At 38.3% G+C, this 24887-nt stretch overlaps 1 protein-coding gene across 1 annotated transcript; it reads right to left on the minus strand.

Moving 5' to 3' along the window:
• Window positions 1-4144: 4144 nt before the first annotated feature.
• Window positions 4145-9407, minus strand: LOC143262699 (uncharacterized). The gene is made up of 2 exons (XM_076528249.1): window positions 8480-9407; window positions 4145-8028 (listed from the first exon to the last, which is right to left on the minus strand). The coding sequence occupies exons 1-2, from the start codon at window positions 9405-9407 to the stop codon at window positions 4145-4147; spliced, it is 4812 nt and encodes a 1603-aa protein (XP_076384364.1).
• Between the last annotated feature and the right edge of the window lie 15480 nt (window positions 9408-24887).

Genomic DNA, 24887 nt, shown 5'->3' on the forward strand with positions numbered 1-24887 from the left:
GCTCAGCCTTCTACTTCGCATTGATTTGAAGCTAAATCATATGTTACGCATGGATTTGAAGCTAACTCGTTTGTTTCGCAAGCAGTTGAAACTAAATCATGTATATCGCATGTATTTGAAGCTAAACCGATTGATTGGCATGGATTTGAAGCTAAGCATTCTACATCGCATTGAGTTGAAGCTAACTAGTTTGTTTCGCAAGCAATTGAAGCTAAATCATTTATATCACAACTATTTGAAGCTAAATCACTTGTTTCGCATTGATTTGAAGATAAACCTCCCACTTCGCATTGATTTGAAGCTAACTCGTTTGTTTCGCATGCAATTGAAGCAAAATCATGTATATCACAAGTATTTGAAGCTAAACCATTTGATTCGTATGGATTTGAAGCTAAGCCTTCTACTTCGCATTGATTTGAAGCTAACTCGTTTGTTTCGCATGCAGTTGAAGCTAGATCATGTATATCACAAATATCTGAAGATAAACCGTTCGATTGACATGGATATGAAGCCATGCCTTCAATATCGCTTTGATTTGAAACCTGAATCATGTGTTTCGCTTGTAGTTGAAGCTAACTCGTTTGTTTCTCACGCAATTGAAGCTAAATCATGTATATCAGAAGTATTTGAAGCTAAACCATTTGATTCGCATGGATTTGAAGCTCAGCCTTCTACTTCGCATTGATTTGAAGCTAAATCATATGTTTCGCATGGATTCTAAGCTAACTCGTTTGTTTCGCATGCAGTTGAAACTAAATCATGTATATCGCAAGTATTTGAAGCTAAATCACTTGTTTCGCATTGATTTGAAGATAAACCTCCCACTTCGCATTGATTTGAAGCTAACTCGTTCGTTTCGCATGCAGTTGAAGCTAAATCATGTTTGTCACATGTATCTGAATCTAAATGATCTGTTTCTCTAGAATATGAAGCTATGATGCTATACCATTTTATTCGCATAAATTTGAGGCTAGATCATGTGTTTCGCATGGATTTGAAGCTAACTCGTTTGTTTCGCATGCAATTGAAGCAAAATCATGTATATCACAAGTATTTGAAGCTAAACCACTTGCTTCGCATGGGTTTGAAGATAAGTCTTCTACTTCGCATTGATTTGAAGCTAACTCGATAGTTTCGCAAGCAGTTGAAACTAAATCATGTATATTACAAGTATATGAAGCTAAAGATTTTGTTTCGCATGGATTTGAAGCTAAGCCTTCTACTTCGCATTGATTTGAAGATAAACCATTTACTTCGCATTGATTTGTAGCTAACTCGTTTGTTTCGCATGCAGTTGAAGCTAAATCATGTTTATCACAAGTATCTGAATCTAAACCATTTGATTCGCATGGATTTGATGCTAAGCCTTCTAGTTCGCATTGATTTGAAGCTAAATCATGTGTTTCTCTTGGATTTGAAGCTAACTCGTTTGTTTCGCATGCCGTTGAAGCTAAATCATGTATATCACAAGTATTTCAATCTAAAGCATTTGTTTCGCTTGGATTTGAAGCTAAACCTTCTACTTCGCATTGATTTGAAGCTAAATCATGTGTTTCTCTTCGATTTGAAGCTAACTCGTTTGTTTCGCATGCAGTTGAAGCTAAATCATGTTTGTCACATGTATCTGAATCTAAATGATCTGTTTCTCTAGAATATGAAGCTATGATGCTATACCATTTGATTCGCATAAATTTGAGGCTAGATCATATGTTTCGCATGGATTTGAAGCTAACTCGTTTGTTTCGCATGCAGTTGAAGCTAAATCATCTATATTACAAGTATTTGAAGCTAAACCATTTGTTTCGCATGGATTTGAAGATAAGTCTTCCACTTCGCATTGATTTGAAGCTAACCCGTTTGTTTCGCATGCAGTTGAAGCTAAATCATGTATATCACAAGTATTTGAAGATAAACCGTTCGATTGACATGGATATGAAGCCATGCCTTCAATATCGCTTTGATTTGAAACCTGAATCATGTGTTTCGCTTGTAGTTGAAGCTAACTCGTTTGTTTCTCACGCAATTGAAGCTAAATCATGTATATCACAAGTATTTGAAGCTAAACCATTGGATTCGCATGGATTTGAAGCTAAGCCTTCTACTTCGCATTGATTTGAAGGTAAATCATATGTTTCGCATGGATTTGAAGCTAACTCGTTTGTTTCTCACGCAATTGAAGCTAAATCATGTATATCAGAAGTATTTGAAGCTAAACCATTTGATTCGCATGGATTTGAAGCTCAGCCTTCTACTTCGCATTGATTTGAAGCTAAATCATATGTTTCGCATGGATTTGAAGCTAACTCGTTTGTTTCGCATGCAGTTGAAACTAAATCATGTATATCGCAAGTATTTGAAGCTAAACCATTTAATTGGCATGGATTTGAATCTCAGCCTTCTACTTCGCATTGATTTGAAGCTAAATCATATGTTACGCATGGATTTGAAGCTAACTCGTTTGTTTCGCATGCAGTTGAAGCAAAATCATGTATATCACAAGTATTTGAAGCTAAACCATTTGATTCGCATGGATTTGAAGCTAAGCCTTCTACTTCGCATTGATTTGAAGCTAACTAGTTTGTTTCGCATGCAGTTGAAGCTAAATCATGTTTATCACAAGTATATGAAGCTAAACCATTTGATTCGCATGGATTTGAAGCTAAGCCTTCTACTTCGCAATGATTTGAAGCTAACTCGTTTGTTTCGCATGCAGTTGAAGTTAAATCATGTATAAAACAAGTATTTGAAGCTAAACTATACGTTTCGCACGGATTTGAAGCTAAGCCTTCTACTTCGCTTGAATTTGAAGCTAATTCGATTGTTTCGCCTGCATTTGAAGCTATGTAACTTATATCGCAATTATCTGAAGATAAATCATTTGTTTCTCATGTATTTGAAGCTAAGCCTTCTACCTCGCATTGATTTGAAGCTAAATCATGTGTTTCGCATGTTTTTGAAGCTAACTGGTCTGTTTCGCCTTCATTTGAAACTATATCGTGTATATCACAAGTATTTGACGCTAAACCATTTGTTTCTCATGTATTTAAAGATAATCCTTCTGCTTCGCCTGAATTTGATGCTAAATCATGTGTTTCACTTGGATTTGAAGCTAACTCGTTTGTTTCGCATGCAGTTGAAACTAAATCAGGTATATCGCAAGTATTTAAAGCTAAACCATTTTGATTTTCCGCGTATTTGATATTCGCGGTTCCCTATGACTTTTCAAGATGCTAGGGATAATAAGCTGAGTTTCGTTTTTTTGTAACTTGGAATATATTTGAACATTCAACTTCACATCGATATATAATTTTTAGAGTGTAGACTATTTCGTGTTCGGGTTGATGGTAGAATGAATGTTGTGTGTTGTGTCTTCTCGGAGGTAAGTTCGGTGTGGGTGTGTTCTAAGTTTGGGACAGTCGGATTTGTGGATTATTCATTTTTTGCGAGGAGTGAGGGAAACGGTCGCCCTGACTGATTGGAGTACAAAATTAGAAAGGTGACCGCCCCAAACTAAGGGTCACCCGCAGGTAGTGTTCGTGCCCTCGGGTGACGCCCGCGAAGTAATCCGAGTGTCCCAAGGATAAGCCGTAGCAAACAATGATCCGGAAAATGCCTCTTCTCGGTGGAACATGCATATCGTAAAAAACGGCTAGAATTGACATCTGGTGACCAACTGTGGGTCATAAAAGAAAATACTTGAATAAAAGTCGGAAATGGCTTTCAACGAAATTGTTTACTACGGGTGTTCTGGCATTTCGATTGCTTCGTCCAAAATACGTTATCTCCTAGGGCCTTCGGTCCCTGGGTTATCCACATCTGGCGATTTTCCTCTACCCAGGGATGGACGTAAATGGTCAGTAATGTTTGACTCGAGGACAACATTTTTCCTTGCTTGATTTATAAGGGTTCCGTCATACAACGGAACATTCTCCCCCCGTTGAGAGGGTACTGATCAAGATCAAGTTGACAGATATGTGTGATGGTGAGTGGTTGTTTATGTTTGTATGTGTGAATTTACTTGGCTAATATTAAGATATGTATGATTGGGAACTTAAAATACTACATTACAATGTTGGCGACGCTTGGTATGGAATAGGAGTGTTGCCTTAAGACCTACAAGATTAACAATAGTGAAACCTTTTTCCTATTCACATATTTCATGTCCTCTCATGGTTAAATTGTTCTTTCGTGGTTGCTCCTCCGATTGACACAATAACGGCACTAGTTTTTTCACGCTCCGGTCGAACACGTTCGAGGCTGTCCTGACAGTAACTACGCGAACAATGCCGTCGGAGCCTGGGTGAGTTTTAATGATTCGTCCGAGAGGCCATTGCATTGAGGGTACGTTGTCTTCTCTGAGCAGAACGATTGCACCTTCGATGATGGGATGTTGACCCCTGGTCCATTTATTGCGATTTGCCAATTCGTTCAGATACTCACGATGCCAGCGCTTCCAGAAATGTTGTTTCAATTGTTGAACACGCTGCCATGCTGATAATCGATTTGCAGTGGTTCCTTGTAGATCGCGATCGCGCAAGCTCGTGAGTGCATCACCGATGAGGAAATGGCCTGGAGTGAGTGCGAGGAGGTCGGAGGGATCTGAAGAAAGTGGAGTGAGGGGTCGAGAGTTGAGGATAGCTTCGACATCTATAATCAGTGTATTAAGCCCTTCAAATGTGAGTAACTCGGAACCTACGACGCGTTTTAGATGATATTTAAAAGATTTGACCGCAGCTTCCCATAAGCCTCCAAAATGTGGAGCCTGTGGAGGAATAAAATGCCAATTGATGGCTCGTTCAATGAGGAAGGTGTTGATTTTTTTGAGATGGTCATCAGATCGTAAGAGTTCTCGGAGTTCTCGTAGCTCATTATTGGCTCCCTTGAAATTTGTACCGTTATCTGAATATAAGTTCACACAAAATCCCCTTCTTGCGATGAATCGACGTAATGCTGCAATGAATGCTTCGCTGGTTAGGTCACTGACTAGTTCAAGATGAATCGCTTTTATTGCGAGACAAACAAAGACTGCCACATAAACCTTGACTCGACCGCGGTTGCGATGTTGTTTTTCTTTGATAAAAAAAGGTCCGCAGTAGTCGATTCCTACGTTTGTGAATGGACGCGATTCTGTCACTCGTGCTATTGGTAGATTACCCATAATATATTCCACGGATGGAGGACTTGCTCGCCGGCAACGTACACATCCATGAATGGTTCTCCATACCAGACTTCTACCGTCTATTGGCCAGTATGTTCGTCTTAGTGAATATAGCGTGGTTTGTGCTCCCGCATGTAGAAGATTCTTGTGTTCATTCATAATGATGCAGGTGGTGATATGTGATTTTGGAAGGAGAATTGGATGTTTTTGCGAGTAGGTCAGAGTTGAGTTTTTGAGACGTCCTCCCACTCTCAGAAGTCCGTCTTGATCGAGAAATGGATTCAATTTGGCCAGTTTTCCGTGTAGATAGGGATCCGATTGACGACGAAGCGCCAGTATTTCTGTTTTGAAATACATTTCTTGGAGCATTCTGAGGATGGTAACCCTTGATTGGGATAGTTCAGAGACAGTCAGGCTTCCCTTAGTGATTCGACCCGGCCTCCATCGCCGACAGAGTGCTATGACTCGCACCAATTTTGTCCATGACGAATACCGTTCGAGGATTTTCGCGTCTTTGGTGACAGGAATTGTTGCCATGCAAATTGCGATTTTTCGCTCCGGATCGTTAGTGTGTGGAACTGATTCCCAAGTAGGCCAGTGCGAGTGCTCTTGTTGGAGCCAAGATGGTCCGTTCTGCCAAACGGATGATTGTAAAAAGTCTTTAATTGTTTGACCCCGCGACAACAAATCTGCAGGGTTGTCTGTAGAACTGACGTGGCGCCAATCTGTGATGGTTGTAGTAGATTGAATTTCAGACACTCTGTTGGCGACGAAGGTTTTTAAGGTGTGTGGTGAGGATCTCAACCAGTGTAAAACTATCGTGGAATCTGTCCAATATACTGTGCGTTCGATCTGCAGGCCTAGTGCCTTCTTCACGGTGGTCATGAGCGATGCTAGCAACACCGACCCACATAATTCAAGTCGCGGAATGGATTTGCTCTTTAAAGGTGCGACTCTGGATTTTGCGACTAGAAGTTCCACGATTGTCTCCCCGTGATTGTTCTGAGATCGAATATACACGCAGGCCCCATAGGCCCTTTCGCTAGCATCGCAGAACCCATGTAGTTCAATGTTGGATGCAGATTGAATGACGGTTTTTCGTCGGAATCTTGCCTGGTTGAGCAGAGGTAATTGAGAGTAATATTGACTCCATTTATTGTGTATTGCCATGGGTAAGGATTCGTCCCAATCGATTCTTAGAGTCCAGAGCTCCTGAAGGATTAGTTTTGCCGTAATGATGACTGGTCCTAATAGGCCTAGAGGGTCGTAAATTTTTGCAATTTCTGAACTAATAAAGCGTTTGGTGGCGCGGGGTGTGTGGAGAATGGGTCTAACAGTGTAGGTGATGGAGTCATCTGCTGAATTCCAGACTATCCCTAAAGTTTTGACTATTGATGATTCGCCTAAATGTAATTGTTGATTTATGTTTTCGTCGGGTAGATCTTCGAGTAAACGTTTGTCGTTGGATGCCCATTGCCTGATGTGCAACCCTGCTGTGTTGAGTAATGATGTTAGTTCCTCGCGCAATGAGATGGCTTCTTGGATCGTGGGGGTTCCAGTTATCAGATCGTCTACATAGAAATCTTGTTTTAAAACTTTGGACGCCTGGGGAAACCGGTGATGTTCATCGTCCGCTAATTGGGTTAAGCATCGTATGGCCAAATAGGGCGCTGCTGATAGTCCGAACGTGACGGTGTTCAGTTGGAAGGTCTTAATGCTGTCGTTATGGTCTCGCCAGAGTACTTGTTGAAATTTCCTATCTTCTGGACGTATTAAAAATTGTCGGTACATCTTTTCGATGTCACCAGTGACAACGTATTGATATGTGCGGAATCTCAGGAGAATGTACAATAAGTCATCTTGGATTTTGGGGCCAGTATGTAATACGTCGTTGAGTGATAGACCCGTGCTTGAGGCAGCTGATCCGTCGAAAACGATGCGGAGCTTGGTGGTTTGGCTGGACATCTTGAGTACCCCGTGGTGTGCAAGGTAATAGCCTTCGTTGGTATCAGGGATCTCGGACATGTGGCCAAGATCCAAATATTCCTTAAAAATAGCTTCGTACTGATGATTTAACTCCGGATCTCGTTTTAACTTTCTTTCTAAGGATAGAAATCGTTTATAGGCTGCTGACTTCGATTCTCCGAGTTTTGGTTTGTCGTTGTTGAATGGAAGCGATACGACGTATCTTCCTTCCGCGTTTCGTGTGATCGTGTTTTTGAAATATTCCTCACATGCTGTTTCTGCTTCTGAGAAATGAGGTATTTGTGGACCGTCTTCAATTTCCCAAAAACGTGTGAGATCGAACTGGAGTGATGTGTGTGTGTGGCATGAAGCACTTCTTATTGGTTTGAATGTGGGTGCGCTCCCCCCGATTACCCAACCCAACATTGTTTTCTGAAGATATAGGTCTGGGTCATCGGGTTGTGAAAGATTGATCTGACCTACACTTAAAATGGATAATGCCGTGCCGGCCCCTAACAGCATGTCGATTGGTGCCGGGCGGTGAAACGTAGGATCTGCGAGTTCGATGTTTCTTGGGATGTTTAGGGTAGCGCAATCAATTGTATCGCCTGGAATTGCGGTTGCAATGTTGGGCACGACTAAAAAGGTGAGAGTTCGCTGATAGTTCTTGATTCTGGAACGGATGGTGGCCTTGACGATGTGTTTCGCCACAGTAGTGAGAGTGTCGAGCGCGCCGACCGGAATGGAACAATGTTTTAGAGGTAAGGAGAGTTTCTTTGCAAGATCTTGTGTCATGAAGTTTGTGGTCGAGCAGGTGTCGATTAAAGCCCGGCATGTCACTGGTTTATGTGTCCTACTGATAGCGTGGATGATTGCCGTAACCAAAAGGTCGTTTGATTGGGAGTCTACAATAAAAATGTTGTGAGTGTCCCTGTCCCTTGAGATCCCACGAGGAAATAGTCACCGATTGCACAAAGGTTGGTCTGGCTCAGTGATTTCTTCTTGTGGAGCTGTAGTTGATATGGCTGTGTGTGTGGTCGTAGTTGCGGAGGTGGAGGGTTTCTGATTCACCGTATCATTTGGTTGATGTATAAGAGTGTGGTGACGTTGGTTGCAAATTCGGCATGTGAAAATCGAGCGGCATATGTTGGTGGTGTGGCCAGGTCGTAAACAATTGTGGCACAATGAATTTTTTGTAGCATTTTCTAATCGCGTAGTGGGGGAAGCTGAATTGAAGACTTCACAATCCCGAACCATGTGTGACCCGTTGCAGATTGGACATTGCGCAGTTTTGGCGGTGAAAAATGTCTGCGTCTTCGAGTAGTTTGCGTGGATACTTTTAGGAGATGTATTTACTGAGGGGTGACGAGTTCTGGAGATTAGATTGGTTCCGTTGACAACTATTGAACAGTTTGCTCGTTTTCGTAGGAATTTGATGAGGTGCGTGTATGATGGCATTTGCTTGTCTGGTAACGTGAGTTCCCATTGCAAAATTGTATCTGAATTGAGTTTTGATAGGATTGTTGATATAAGAAGTGTGTTCCAAGTTGCTACGGGTTCCCCGAGATTGTTTAGTGCGCGTAGATGTTGATTCAAGGTGTCTAGTAAATCGTCGATTGCTTCGGGTGTCTTTTGCGAGCTTCGGAATCTCTCGAATCGCATCACAATGTCGTAAAAGGGTTTTGCGTGGACAGTCGAATTTTTCTTTCAGTATTTCAATCGCGGCAGGATAATTCACATCGGTCGTTGTTAATGATTTGATGCATGCGGCGGCTTTCCCGGTGAGGGTTGATCTTAGGTATTGCAATTTTTGCACTGAGGTGAGGTTTTCGTTGCGGTCGATCGTCGATGAAAACAGGTCGTAGAAGGATGACCAATTTTCAATGGTTCCGTCGAACGTCGGTAATCGCATCTCCGGTAATTTTACGGCTATGGGGGCTGATATGATAGATGCCGGTGACTCAGTAAGGTTGTTGCGCGTGGTGTTCAGTGACTCGTCGCGTTGAAGAATTCGTTTTGCACGAGCTACAACTGCGTAATAATCGCATTGGATCTCTGATCGTCGCGTTTCTTCCGATGAATCTAGCGTTTCTATATCAAATTGTATATCATCGAACCGATTCCATGATTTAACAAGTCCATTGAGATGTTCTGTGATTAATAGTTTATCGCAGTGATCTGGATCTTGTGAATTGTCCAGAACTCTGGTAAGTGTTGTAATTTGACCGATAATATTACCACGTTTGCGGCGTAACGTGCTGATTTGGATGTCTGCGGAAGCCATTGTAGGAAAACGGGACGCGATATGGGAATCGATGATGCTATGAATGAGCCTACCTTTGTGATGCGAAGAATTGAATGATTGGATTTCGCTGACGTTCCTGTTTCCTTGTAGCTCTGAAGGCGGATGTGTAGTAGGATTTCAGAGTTGCTAGCGTGGATCGGCCTGATACTGGTGGTGTTATGATCCTATGAATGATCGTCTGTTGGTTGTGTTGTCGATGTCTGTTGAATTCACAAACACTAAATCCGGCTCGAAGGACCAATGATTTTCCGCGTATTTGATATTCGCGGTTCCCTATGACTTTTCAAGATGCTAGGGATAATAAGCTGAGTTTCGTTTTTTTGTAACTTGGAATATATTTGAACATTCAACTTCACATCGATATATAATTTTTAGAGTGTAGACTATTTCGTGTTCGGGTTGATGGTAGAATGAATGTTGTGTGTTGTGTCTTCTCGGAGGTAAGTTCGGTGTGGGTGTGTTCTAAGTTTGGGACAGTCGGATTTGTGGATTATTCATTTTTTGCGAGGAGTGAGGGAAACGGTCGCCCTGACTGATTGGAGTACAAAATTAGAAAGGTGACCGCCCCAAACTAAGGGTCACCCGCAGGTAGTGTTCGTGCCCTCGGGTGACGCCCGCGAAGTAATCCGAGTGTCCCAAGGATAAGCCGTAGCAAACAATGATCCGGAAAATGCCTCTTCTCGGTGGAACATGCATATCGTAAAAAACGGCTAGAATTGACATCTGGTGACCAACTGTGGGTCATAAAAGAAAATACTTGAATAAAAGTCGGAAATGGCTTTCAACGAAATTGTTTACTACGGGTGTTCTGGCATTTCGATTGCTTCGTCCAAAATACGTTATCTCCTAGGGCCTTCGGTCCCTGGGTTATCCACATCTGGCGATTTTCCACTACCCAGGGATGGACGTAAATGGTCAGTAATGTTTGACTCGAGGACAACATTTTTCCTTGCTTGATTTATAAGGGTTCCGTCATACAACGGAACACATTTAATTCGCATGGATTTGAAGCTAACTCGTTTGTTTCGCATGCAGTTGAAACTAAATAATGTATATCGCAAGTATTTGAAGCTAAACCGTTTGATTGGCATGGATTTGAAGCTAAGCATTCTACTTCGCATTGAGTTGAAGCTAACTAGTTTGTTTCGCATGCAGTTGAAGCTAAATCATGTATATCACAAGTATTTGAAGCTAAACCATTTGATATGCATGGATTTGAAGCTAAGCCTTCTACTTCGCATTGATTTGAAGCTAACTCGTTTGTTTCGCATGCAGTTGAAGCTAAATCATGTATATCACAACTATTTGGAGCTAAATCACTTGTTTCACATTGATTTGAAGATAAACCTCCCACTTCGCATTGATTTTAAGCTAACTCGTTTGCTTCGCATGCAATTGAAGCAAAATCATGTTTATCAAAAGTATTTGAAGCTAAACCACTTGCTTTGCATGGATTTGAAGATAAGTCTTCCACTTCGCATTGATTTGAAGCTAACTCGATAGTTTCGCATGCAGTTGAAACTAAATCATGTATATTACAAGTATATGAAGCTAAAGATTTTGTTTCGCATGGATTTGAAGCTAAGCCTTCAACTTCGCATTGATTTGAAGATAAACCATTTACTTCGCATTGATTTGAAGCTAACTCGTTTGTTTCGCATGCAGTTGAAGCTAAATCATGTTTATCACAAGTATCTGAATCTAAACCATTTGATTCGCATGGATTTGAAGCTAAGCCTTCTACTTCGCATTGATTTGAAGGTAAATCATATGTTTCGCATGGATTTGAAGCTAACTCGTTTGTTTCGCATGCAGTTGAAACTAAATCATGTATATCACAAGTATTTGAAGCTAAACCGTTCAATTGACATGGATTTGAAGCAATGCCTTCAATATCGCATTGATTTGAAACCTGAATCATGTGTTTCGCTTGTAGTTGAAGCTAACTCGTTTGTTTCTCATGCAATTGTAGCTAAATCATGTATATCACAAGTATTTGAAGCTAAACCATTGGATTCGCATGGATTTGAAGCTAAGCCTTCTACTTCGCATTGATTTGAAGGTAAATCATATGTTTCGCATGTATTTGTAGCTAACTCGTTTGTTTCGCATGCAGTTGAACTAAATCATGTATATCACAAGTATTTGAAGCTAAACCATTTAATTCGCATGGATTTGAAGCTCAGCCTTCTACTTCGCATTGATTTGAAGCTAAATCATATGTTACGCATGGATTTGAAGCTAACTCGTTTGTTTCGCAAGCAGTTGAAACTAAATCATGTATATCGCATGTATTTGAAGCTAAACCGATTGATTGGCATGGATTTGAAGCTAAGCATTCTACATCGCATTGAGTTGAAGCTAACTAGTTTGTTTCGCAAGCAATTGAAGCTAAATCATTTATATCACAACTATTTGAAGCTAAATCACTTGTTTCGCATTGATTTGAAGATAAACCTCCCACTTCGCATTGATTTGAAGCTAACTCGTTTGTTTCGCATGCAATTGAAGCAAAATCATGTATATCACAAGTATTTGAAGCTAAACCATTTGATTCGTATGGATTTGAAGCTAAGCCTTCTACTTCGCATTGATTTGAAGCTAACTCGTTTGTTTCGCATGCAGTTGAAGCTAAATCATGTATATCACAAATATCTGAAGATAAACCGTTCGATTGACATGGATATGAAGCCATGCCTTCAATATCGCTTTGATTTGAAACCTGAATCATGTGTTTCGCTTGTAGTTGAAGCTAACTCGTTTGTTTCTCACGCAATTGAAGCTAAATCATGTATATCAGAAGTATTTGAAGCTAAACCATTTGATTCGCATGGATTTGAAGCTCAGCCTTCTACTTCGCATTGATTTGAAGCTAAATCATATGTTTCGCATGGATTTGAAGCTAACTCGTTTGTTTCGCATGCAGTTGAAACTAAATCATGTATATCGCAAGTATTTGAAGCTAAATCACTTGTTTCGCATTGATTTGAAGATAAACCTCCCACTTCGCATTGATTTGAAGCTAACTCGTTCGTTTCGCATGCAGTTGAAGCTAAATCATGTTTGTCACATGTATCTGAATCTAAATGATCTGTTTCTCTAGAATATGAAGCTATGATGCTATACCATTTGATTCGCATAAATTTGAGGCTAGATCATGTGTTTCGCATGGATTTGAAGCTAACTCGTTTGTTTCGCATGCAGTTGAAGCTAAATCATCTATATTACAAGTATTTGAAGCTAAACCATTTGTTTCGCATGGATTTGAAGATAAGTCTTCCACTTCGCATTGATTTGAAGCTAACCCGTTTGTTTCGCATGCAGTTGAAGCTAAATCATGTATATCACAAGTATTTGAAGATAAACCGTTCGATTGACATGGATATGAAGCCATGCCTTCAATATCGCTTTGATTTGAAACCTGAATCATGTGTTTCGCTTGTAGTTGAAGCTAACTCGTTTGTTTCTCACGCAATTGAAGCTAAATCATGTATATCACAAGTATTTGAAGCTAAACCATTGGATTCGCATGGATTTGAAGCTAAGCCTTCTACTTCGCATTGATTTGAAGGTAAATCATATGTTTCGCATGGATTTGAAGCTAACTCGTTTGTTTCTCACGCAATTGAAGCTAAATCATGTATATCAGAAGTATTTGAAGCTAAACCATTTGATTCGCATGGATTTGAAGCTCAGCCTTCTACTTCGCATTGATTTGAAGCTAAATCATATGTTTCGCATGGATTTGAAGCTAACTCGTTTGTTTCGCATGCAGTTGAAACTAAATCATGTATATCGCAAGTATTTGAAGCTAAACCATTTAATTGGCATGGATTTGAATCTCAGCCTTCTACTTCGCATTGATTTGAAGCTAAATCATATGTTACGCATGGATTTGAAGCTAACTCGTTTGTTTCGCATGCAGTTGAAGCAAAATCATGTATATCACAAGTATTTGAAGCTAAACCATTTGATTCGCATGGATTTGAAGCTAAGCCTTCTACTTCGCATTGATTTGAAGCTAACTCGTTTGTTTCGCATGCAGTTGAAACTAAATCACGTATATCGCAAGTATTTGAAGCTAAACCGTTTGATTGTCATGGATTTGAAGCTAAGCATTCTACTTCGCATTGAGTTGAAGCTAACTAGTTTGTTTCGCATGCTGTTGAAGCTATATCATGTTTATCACAAGTATGTGAAGCTAAACCATTTGATTCGCATGGATTTGAAGCTAAGCCTTCTACTTCGCATTGATTTGAAGCTAACTCGTTTGTTTCGCATGCAGTTGAAGCTAAATCATGTATATCACAACTATTTGGAGCTAAATCACTTGTTTCACATTGATTTGAAGATAAACCTCCCACTTCGCATTGATTTGAAGCTAACTCGTTTGCTTCGCATGCAATTGAAGCAAAATCATGTTTATCACAACTATTTGAAGCTAAACCATTTGATTCGCATGTATTTGATGCTCAGCCTTCTACTTCGCATTGATTTGAAGCTAAATCATATGTTTCGCATGGATTTGTAGCTAACTCGTTTGTTTCGCATGCAGTTGAAACTAAATCACGTATATCGCAAGTATTTGAAGCTAAACCGTTTGATTGTCATGGATTTGAAGCTAAGCATTCTACTTCGCATTGAGTTGAAGCTAACTAGTTTGTTTCGCATGCAGTTGAAGCTAAATCATGTTTATCACAAGTATATGAAGCTAAACCTTTTGATTCGCATGGATTTGAAGCTAAGCCTTCTACTTCGCAATGATTTGAAGCTAACTCGTTTGTTTCGCATGCAGTTGAAGATAAATCATGAATAAAACAAGTATTTGAAGCTAAACTATACGTTTCGCACGGATTTGAACCTAAGCCTTCTACTTCGCTTGAATTTGAAGCTAATTCGATTGTTTCGCCTGGATTTGAAGCTATGTAACTTATATCGCAATTATCTGAAGATAAATCATTTGTTTCTCATGTATTTGAAGCTAAGCCTTCTACCTCGCATTGATTTGAAGCTAAATCATGTGTTTCGCATGTTTTTGAAGCTAACTGGTCTGTTTCGCCTTCATTTGAAACTATATCGTGTATATCACAAGTATTTGACGCTAAACCATTTGTTTCTCATGTATTTAAAGATAATCCTTCTGCTTCGCCTGAATTTGATGCTAAATCATGTGTTTCACTTGGATTTGAAGCTAACTCGTTTGTTTCGCATGCAGTTGAAACTAAATCAGGTATATCGCAAGTATTTGAAGCTAAACCATTTAATTCGCATGGATTTGAAGCTCAGCCTTCTACTTCGCATTGATTTGAAGCTAAATCATATGTTACGCATGGATTTGAAGCTAACTCGTTTGTTTCGCATGCAGTTGAAGCAAAATCATGTATATCACAAGTATTTGAAGCTAAACCATTTGATTCGCATGGATTTGAAGCTAAGCCTTCTACTTCGCATTGATTTGAAGCTAACTAGTTTGTTTCGCATGCAGTTGAAGCTAATTCATGTTTATCACAAGTATATGAAGCTAAACCATTTGATTCGCATGGATTTGAAGCTAAGCCTTCTACTTCGCAATGATTTGAAGCTAACTCGTTTGTTTCGCATGCAGTTGAAGTTAAATCATGTATAAAACAAGTATTTGAAGCTAAACTATACGTTTCGCACGGATTTGAAGCTAAGCCTTCTACTTCGCTTGAATTTGAAGCTAATTCGATTGTTTCGCCTGCATTTGAAGCTATGTAACTTATATCGCAATTATCTGAAGATAAATCATTTGTTTCTCATGTATTTGAAGCTAAGCCTTCTACCTCGCATTGATTTGAAGCTAAATCATGTGTTTCGCATGTTTTTGAAGCTAACTGGTCTGTTTCGCCTTCATTTGAAACTATATCGTGTATATCACAAGTATTTGACGCTAAACCATTTGTTTCTCATGTATTTAAAGATAATCCTTCTGCTTCGCCTGAATTTGATGCTAAATCATGTGTTTCACTTGGATTTGAAGCTAACTCGTTTGTTTCGCATGCAGTTGAAACTAAATAATGTATATCGCAAGTATTTGAAGCTAAACCGTTTGATTGGCATGGATTTGAAGCTAAGCATTCTACTTCGCATTGAGTTGAAGCTAACTAGTTTGTTTCGCATGCAGTTGAAGCTAAATCATGTATATCACAAGTATTTGAAGCTAAACCGTTTGATTGGCATGGATTTGAAGCTAAGCATTCTACTTCGCATTGAGTTGAAGCTAACTAGTTTGTTTCGCATGCAGTTGAAGCTAAATCATGTATATCACAAGTATTTGAAGCTAAACCATTTGATATGCATGGATTTGAAGCTAAGCCTTCTACTTCGCATTGATTTGAAGCTAACTCGTTTGTTTCGCATGCAGTTGAAGCTAAATCATGTATATCACAACTATTTGGAGCTAAATCACTTGTTTCACATTGATTTGAAGATAAACCTCCCACTTCGCATTGATTTTAAGCTAACTCGTTTGCTTTGCATGCAATTGAAGCAAAATCATGTTTATCACAAGTATTTGAAGCTAAACCACTTGCTTTGCATGGATTTGAAGATAAGTCTTCCACTTCGCATTGATTTGAAGCTAACTCGATAGTTTCGCATGCAGTTGAAACTAAATCATGTATATTACAAGTATATGAAGCTAAAGATTTTGTTTCGCATGGATTTGAAGCTAAGCTTTCAACTTCGCATTGATTTGAAGATAAACCATTTACTTCGCATTGATTTGAAGCTAACTCGTTTGTTTCGCATGCAGTTGAAGCTAAATCATGTTTATCACAAGTATCTGAATCTAAACCATTTGATTCGCATGGATTTGAAGCTAAGCCTTCTACTTCGCATTGATTTGAAGGTAAATCATATGTTTCGCATGGATTTGAAGCTAACTCGTTTGTTTCGCATGCAGTTGAAACTAAATCATGTATATCACAAGTATTTGAAGCTAAACCGTTCAATTGACATGGATTTGAAGCAATGCCTTCAATATCGCATTGATTTGAAACCTGAATCATGTGTTTCGCTTGTAGTTGAAGCTAACTCGTTTGTTTCTCATGCAATTGAAGCTAAATCATATATATCACAAGTATTTGAAGCTAAACCATTGGATTCGCATGGATTTGAAGCTAAGCCTTCTACTTCGCATTGATTTGAAGGTAAATCATATGTTTCGCATGGATTTGTAGCTAACTCGTTTGTTTCGCATGCAGTTGAACTAAATCATGTATATCACAAGTTTTTTAAGCTAAACCATTTAATTCGCATGGATTTGAAGCTCAGCCTTCTACTTCGCATTGATTTGAAGCTAAATCATATTTTACGCATGGATTTGAAGCTAACTCGTTTGTTTCGCAAGCAGTTGAAACTAAATCATGTATATCGCATGTATTTGAAGCTAAACCGATTGATTGGCATGGATTTGAAGCTAAGCATTCTACATCGCATTGAGTTGAAGCTAACTAGTTTGTTTCGCAAGCAATTGAAGCTAAATCATTTATATCACAACTATTTGAAGCTAAATCACTTGTTTCGCATTGATTTGAAGATAAACCTCCCACTTCGCATTGATTTGAAGCTAACTCGTTTGTTTCGCATGCAATTGAAGCAAAATCATGTATATCACAAGTATTTGAAGCTAAACCATTTGATTCGTATGGATTTGAAGCTAAGCCTTCTACTTCGCATTGATTTGAAGCTAACTCGTTTGTTTCGCATGCAGTTGAAGCTAAATCATGTATATCACAAATATCTGAAGATAAACCGTTCGATTGACATGGATATGAAGCCATGCCTTCAATATCGCTTTGATTTGAAACCTGAATCATGTGTTTCGCTTGTAGTTGAAGCTAACTCGTTTGTTTCTCACGCAATTGAAGCTAAATCATGTATATCAGAAGTATTTGAAGCTAAACCATTTGATTCGCATGGATTTGAAGCTCAGCCTTCTACTTCGCATTGATTTGAAGCTAAATCATATGTTTCGCATGGATTTGAAGCTAACTCGTTTGTTTCGCATGCAGTTGAAACTAAATCATGTATATCGCAAGTATTTGAAGCTAAATCACTTGTTTCGCAATGATTTGAAGATAAACCTCCCACTTCGCATTGATTTGAAGCTAACTCGTTCGTTTCGCATGCAGTTGAAGCTAAATCATGTTTGTCACATGTATCTGAATCTAAATGATCTGTTTCTCTAGAATATGAAGCTATGATGCTATACCATTTGATTCGCATAAATTTGAGGCTAGATCATGTGTTTCGCATGGATTTGAAGCTAACTCGTTTGTTTCGCATGCAATTGAAGCAAAATCATGTATATCACAAGTATTTGAAGCTAAACCATTTGATTCGTATGGATTTGAAGCTAAGCCTTCTACTTCGCATTGATTTGAAGCTAACTCGTTTGTTTCGCATGCAGTTGAAGCTAAATCATGTATATCACAAGTATCTGAAGATAAACCGTTCGATTGACATGGATATGAAGCCATGCCTTCAATATCGCTTTGATTTGAAACCTGAATCATGTGTTTCGCTTGTAGTTGAAGCTAACTCGTTTGTTTCTCACGCAATTGAAGCTAAATCATGTATATCAGAAGTATTTGAAGCTAAATCACTTGTTTCGCATTGATTTGAAGATAAACCTCCCACTTCGCATTGATTTGAAGCTAACTCGTTTGTTTCGCATGCAATTGAAGCAAAATCATGTTTATCACAAGTATTTGAAGCTAAACCACTTGCTTCGCATGGGTTTGAAGATAAGTCTTCTACTTCGCATTGATTTGAAGCTAACTCGATAGTTTCGCAAGCAGTTGAAACTAAATCATGTATATTACAAGTATATGAAGCTAAAGATTTTGTTTCGCATGGATTTGAAGCTAAGCCTTCTACTTCGCATTGATTTGAAGATAAACCATTTACTTCGCATTGATTTGTAGCTAACTCGTTTGTTTCGCATGCAGTTGAAGCTAAATCATGTTTATCACAAGTATCTGAATCTAAACCATCTGTTTCGCATGAATATTATGCTAAACCATGTGTTTCGCCTGAATTTGATGCTAAATCATGTGTTTCACTTGGATTTGAAGCTAACTCGTTTGTTTCGCATGCAGTTGAAGCTAAATCATGTTTATCACAAGTATCTGAATCTAAATGATCTGTTTCTCTAGAATATGAAGCTATGATGCTAAACCATTTGATTCGCATAAATTTGAGGCTAGATCATGTGTTTCGCATGGATTTGAAGCTAACTCGTTTGTTTCGCATGCAGTTGAAGCTAAATCATCTATATTACAAGTATTTGAAGCTAAACCATTTGTTTCGCATGGATTTGAAGATAAACCTCCCACTTCGCATTGATTTGAAGCTAACTCGTTTGTTTCGCATGCAATTGAAGCAAAATCATGTATATCACAAGTATTTGAAGCTAAACCATTTGATTCGCATGGATTTGAAGCTAAGCCTTCTTCTTCACATTGACTTGAAGCTAACTCGTTTGTTTGTCATGCAGTTGAAGCTAAATCATGTATATCACAAGTATTTGAAGATAAACCGTTCGATTGACATGGATATGAAGCCATGCCTTCAATATCGCTTTGATTTGAAACCTGAATCATGTGTTTCGCTTGTAGTTGAAGCTAACTCGTTTGTTTCTCACGCAATTGAAGCTAAATCATGTATATCAGAAGTATTTGAAGCTAAACCATTTGATTCGCATGGATTTGAAGCTCAGCCTTCTACTTCGCATTGATTTGAAGCTAAATCATATGTTTCGCATGGATTTGAAGCTAACTCGTTTGTTTCGCATGCAGTTGAAACTAAATCATGTATATCGCAAGTATTTGAAGCTAAACCGTATGATTGTCATGGATTTGAAGATAAGCATTCTACTTCGCATTAAGTTGAAGCTAACTAGTTTGTTTCGCATGCAGTTGAAGCTAAATCATGTATATCACAACTATTTGAAGCTAAATCACTTGTTTCGCATTGATTTGAAGATAAACCTCCCACTTCGCATTGATTTGAAGCTAACTCGTTTGTTTCGCATGCAGTTGAAGCTAAATCATGTTTATCACAAGTATCTGAATCTAAACCATCTGTTTCGCATGAATATTATGCTAAACCATGTGTTTCGCCTGAATTTGATGCTAAATCATGTGTTTCTCTTCGATTTGAAGCTAACTCGTTTGTTTCGCATGCAGTTGAAGCTAAATCATGTTTATCACAAGTATCTGAATCTAAACCATTTGATTCGCATGGATTTGATGCTAAGCCTTCTAGTTCGCATTGATTTGAAGCTAAATCATGTGTTTCTCTTGGATTTGAAGCTAACTCGTTTGTTTCGCATGCCGTTGAAGCTAAATCACGTATATCACAAGTATTTCAATCTAAAGCATTTGTTTCGCTTGGATTTGAAGCTAAACCTTCTACTTCGCATTGATTTGAAGCTAAATCATGTGTTTCTCTTCGATTTGAAGCTAACTCGTTTGTTTCGCATGCAGTTGAAGCTAAATCATGTTTGTCACATGTATCTGAATCTAAATGATCTGTTTCTCTAGAATATGAAGCTATGATGCTATACCATTTGATTCGCATAAATTTGAGGCTAGATCATGTGTTTCGCATGGATTTGAAGCTAACTCGTTTGTTTCGCATGCAGTTGAAGCTAAATCATCTATATTACAAGTATTTGAAGCTAAACCATTTGTTTCGCATGGATTTGAAGATAAGTCTTCCACTTCGCATTGATTTGAAGCTAACCCGTTTATTTCGCATGCAGTTGAAGCTAAATCATGTGTATCACAAGTATTTGAAGATAAACCGTTCGATTGACATGGATATGAAGCCATGCCTTCAATATCGCTTTGATTTGAAACCTGAATCATGTGTTTCGCTTGTAGTTGAAGCTAACTCGTTTGTTTCTCACGCAATTGAAGCTAAATCATGTATATCACAAGTATTTGAAGCTAAACCATTGGATTCGCATGGATTTGAAGCTAAGCCTTCTACTTCGCATTGATTTGAAGGTAAATCATATGTTTCGCATGGATTTGAAGCTAACTCGTTTGTTTCTCACGCAATTGAAGCTAAATCATGTATATCAGAAGTATTTGAAGCTAAACCATTTGATTCGCATGGATTTGAAGCTCAGCCTTCTACTTCGCATTGATTTGAAGCTAAATCATATGTTTCGCATGGATTTGAAGCTAACTCGTTTGTTTCGCATGCAGTTGAAACTAAATCATGTATATCGCAAGTATTTGAAGCTAAACCATTTAATTGGCATGGATATGAATCTCAGCCTTCTACTTCGCATTGATTTGAAGCTAAATCATATGTTACGCATGGATTTGAAGCTAACTCGTTTGTTTCGCATGCAGTTGAAGCAAAATCATGTATATCACAAGTATTTGAAGCTAAACCATTTGATTCGCATGGATTTGAAGCTAAGCCTTCTACTTCGCATTGATTTGAAGCTAACTAGTTTGTTTCGCATGCAGTTGAAGCTAAATCATGTTTATCACAAGTATATGAAGCTAAACCATTTGATTCGCATGGATTTGAAGCTAAGCCTTCTACTTCGCAATGATTTGAAGCTAACTCGTTTGTTTCGCATGCAGTTGAAGTTAAATCATGTATAAAACAAGTATTTGAAGCTAAACTATACGTTTCGCACGGATTTGAAGCTAAGCCTTCTACTTCGCTTGAATTTGAAGCTAATTCGATTGTTTCGCCTGCATTTGAAGCTATGTAACTTATATCGCAATTATCTGAAGATAAATCATTTGTTTCTCATGTATTTGAAGCTAAGCCTTCTACCTCGCATTGATTTGAAGCTAAATCATGTGTTTCGCATGTTTTTGAAGCTAACTGGTCTGTTTCGCCTTCATTTGAAACTATATCGTGTATATCACAAGTATTTGACGCTAAACCATTTGTTTCTCATGTATTTAAAGATAATCCTTCTGCTTCGCCTGAATTTGATGCTAAATCATGTGTTTCACTTGGATTTGAAGCTAACTCGTTTGTTTCGCATGCAGTTGAAACTAAATCAGGTATATCGCAAGTATTTGAAGCTAAACCATTTAATTCGCATGGATTTGAAGCTAACTCGTTTGTTTCGCATGCAGTTGAAACTAAATAATGTATATCGCAAGTATTTGAAGCTAGACCGTTTGATTGGCATGGATTTGAAGCTAAGCATTCTACTTCGCATTGAGTTGAAGCTAACTAGTTTGTTTCGCATGCAGTTGAAGCTAAATCATGTATATCACAAGTATTTGAAGCTAAACCATTTGATATGCATGGATTTGAAGCTAAGCCTTCAACTTCGCATTGATTTGAAGATAAACCATTTACTTCGCATTGATTTGAAGCTAACTCGTTTGTTTCGCATGCAGTTGAAGCTAAATCATGTTTATCACAAGTATCTGAATCTAAACCATTTGATTCGCATGGATTTGAAGCTAAGCCTTCTAATTCGCATTGATTTGAAGGTAAATCATATGTTTCGCATGGATTTGAAGCTAACTCGTTTGTTTCGCATGCAGTTGAAACTAAATCATGTATATCACAAGTATTTGAAGCTAAACCGTTCAATTGACATGGATTTGAAGCAATGCCTTCAATATCGCATTGATTTGAAACCTGAATCATGTGTTTCGCTTGTAGTTGAAGCTAACTCGTTTGTTTCTCATGCAATTGAAGCTAAATCATGTATATCACAAGTATTTGAAGCTAAACCATTGGATTCGCATGGATTTGAAGCTAAGCCTTCTACTTCGCATTGATTTGAAGGTAAATCATATGTTTCGCATGTATTTGTAGCTAACTCGTTTGTTTCGCATGCAGTTGAACTAAATCATGTATATCACAAGTATTTGAAGCTAAACCATTTAATTCGCATGGATTTGAAGCTCAGCCTTCTACTTCGCATTGATTTGAAGCTAAATCATATGTTACGCATGGATTTGAAGCTAACTCGTTTGTTTCGCAAGCAGTTGAAACTAAATCATGTATATCGCATGTATTTGAAGCTAAACCGATTGATTGGCATGGATTTGAAGCTAAGCATTCTACATCGCATTGAGTTGAAGCTAACTAGTTTGTTTCGCAAGCAATTGAAGCTAAATCATTTATATCACAACTATTTGAAGCTAAATCACTTGTTTCGCATTGATTTGAAGATAAACCTCCCACTTCGCATTGATTTGAAGCTAACTCGTTTGTTTCGCATGCAATTGAAGCAAAATCATGTATATCACAAGTATTTGAAGCTAAACCATTTGATTCGTATGGATTTGAAGCTAAGCCTTCTACTTCGCATTGATTTGAAGCTAACTCGTTTGTTTCGCATGCAGTTGAAGCTAAATCATGTATATCACAAATATCTGAAGATAAACCGTTCGATTGACATGGATATGAAGCCATGCCTTCAATATCGCTTTGATTTCAAACCTGAATCATGTGTTTCGCTTGTAGTTGAAGCTAACTCGTTTGTTTCTCACGCAATTGAAGCTAAATCATGTATATCAGAAGTATTTGAAGCTAAACCATTTGATTCGCATGGATTTGAAGCTCAGCCTTCTACTTCGCATTGATTTGAAGCTAAATCATATGTTTCGCATGGATTTGAAGCTAACTCGTTTGTTTCGCATGCAGTTGAAACTAAATCATGTATATCGCAAGTATTTGAAGCTAAATCACTTGTTTCGCATTGATTTGAAGATAAACCTCCCACTTCGCATTGATTTGAAGCTAACTCGTTCGTTTCGCATGCAGTTGAAGCTAAATCATGTTTGTCACATGTATCTGAATCTAAATGATCTGTTTCTCTAGAATATGAAGCTATGATGCTATACCATTTGATTCGCATAAATTTGAGGCTAGATCATGTGTTTCGCATGGATTTGAAGCTAACTCGTTTGTTTCGCATGCAGTTGAAGCTAAATCATCTATATTACAAGTATTTGAAGCTAAACCATTTGTTTCGCATGGATTTGAAGATAAGTCTTCCACTTCGCATTGATTTGAAGCTAACCCGTTTGTTTCGCATGCAGTTGAAGCTAAATCATGTATATCACAAGTATTTGAAGATAAACCGTTCGATTGACATGGATATGAAGCCATGCCTTCAATATCGCTTTGATTTGAAACCTGAATCATGTGTTTCGCTTGTAGTTGAAGCTAACTCGTTTGTTTCTCACGCAATTGAAGCTAAATCATGTATATCACAAGTATTTGAAGCTAAACCATTGGATTCGCATGGATTTGAAGCTAAGCCTTCTACTTCGCATTGATTTGAAGGTAAATCATATGTTTCGCATGGATTTGAAGCTAACTCGTTTGTTTCTCACGCAATTGAAGCTAAATCATGTATATCAGAAGTATTTGAAGCTAAACCATTTGATTCGCATGGATTTGAAGCTCAGCCTTCTACTTCGCATTGATTTGAAGCTAAATCATATGTTTCGCATGGATTTGAAGCTAACTCGTTTGTTTCGCATGCAGTTGAAACTAAATCATGTATATCGCAAGTATTTGAAGCTAAACCATTTAATTGGCATGGATTTGAATCTCAGCCTTCTACTTCGCATTGATTTGAAGCTAAATCATATGTTACGCATGGATTTGAAGCTAACTCGTTTGTTTCGCATGCAGTTGAAGCAAAATCATGTATATCACAAGTATTTGAAGCTAAACCATTTGATTCGCATGGATTTGAAGCTAAGCCTTCTACTTCGCATTGATTTGAAGCTAACTCGTTTGTTTCGCATGCAGTTGAAACTAAATCACGTATATCGCAAGTATTTGAAGCTAAACCGTTTGATTGTCATGGATTTGAAGCTAAGCATTCTACTTCGCATTGAGTTGAAGCTAACTAGTTTGTTTCGCATGCAGTTGAAGCTATATCATGTTTATCACAAGTATGTGAAGCTAAACCATTTGATTCGCATGGATTTGAAGCTAAGCCTTCTACTTCGCATTGATTTGAAGCTAACTCGTTTGTTTCGCATGCAGTTGAAGCTAAATCATGTATATCACAACTATTTGGAGCTAAATCACTTGTTTCACATTGATTTGAAGATAAACCTCCCACTTCGCATTGATTTGAAGCTAACTCGTTTGCTTCGCATGCAATTGAAGCAAAATCATGTTTATCACAACTATTTGAAGCTAAACCATTTGATTCGCATGTATTTGATGCTCAGCCTTCTACTTCGCATTGATTTGAAGCTAAATCATATGTTTCGCATGGATTTGTAGCTAACTCGTTTGTTTCGCATGCAGTTGAATCTAAATCACGTATATCGCAAGTATTTGAAGCTAAACCGTTTGATTGTCATGGATTTGAAGCTAAGCATTCTACTTCGCATTGAGTTGAAGCTAACTAGTTTGTTTCGCATGCAGTTGAAGCTAAATCATGTTTATCACAAGTATATGAAG

Source organism: Megalopta genalis, unplaced genomic scaffold, assembly GCF_051020955.1.
Source record: "Megalopta genalis isolate 19385.01 unplaced genomic scaffold, iyMegGena1_principal scaffold0194, whole genome shotgun sequence".
Taxonomy (NCBI): Eukaryota; Metazoa; Arthropoda; class Insecta; order Hymenoptera; family Halictidae; genus Megalopta; species Megalopta genalis.

Coding starts and splice junctions, on each gene's coding strand:
- LOC143262699 (XM_076528249.1), bottom strand. CDS start 9,407: ATGGCTTCCGCAGACATCCAAATCAGCACGTTACGCCGCAAACGTGGT. Junction 8,029..8,479: donor CCAGAACTCGTCACCCCTCA/GTAAATACATCT, acceptor TTTTTATTGTAG/ACTCCCAATCAAACGACCTT.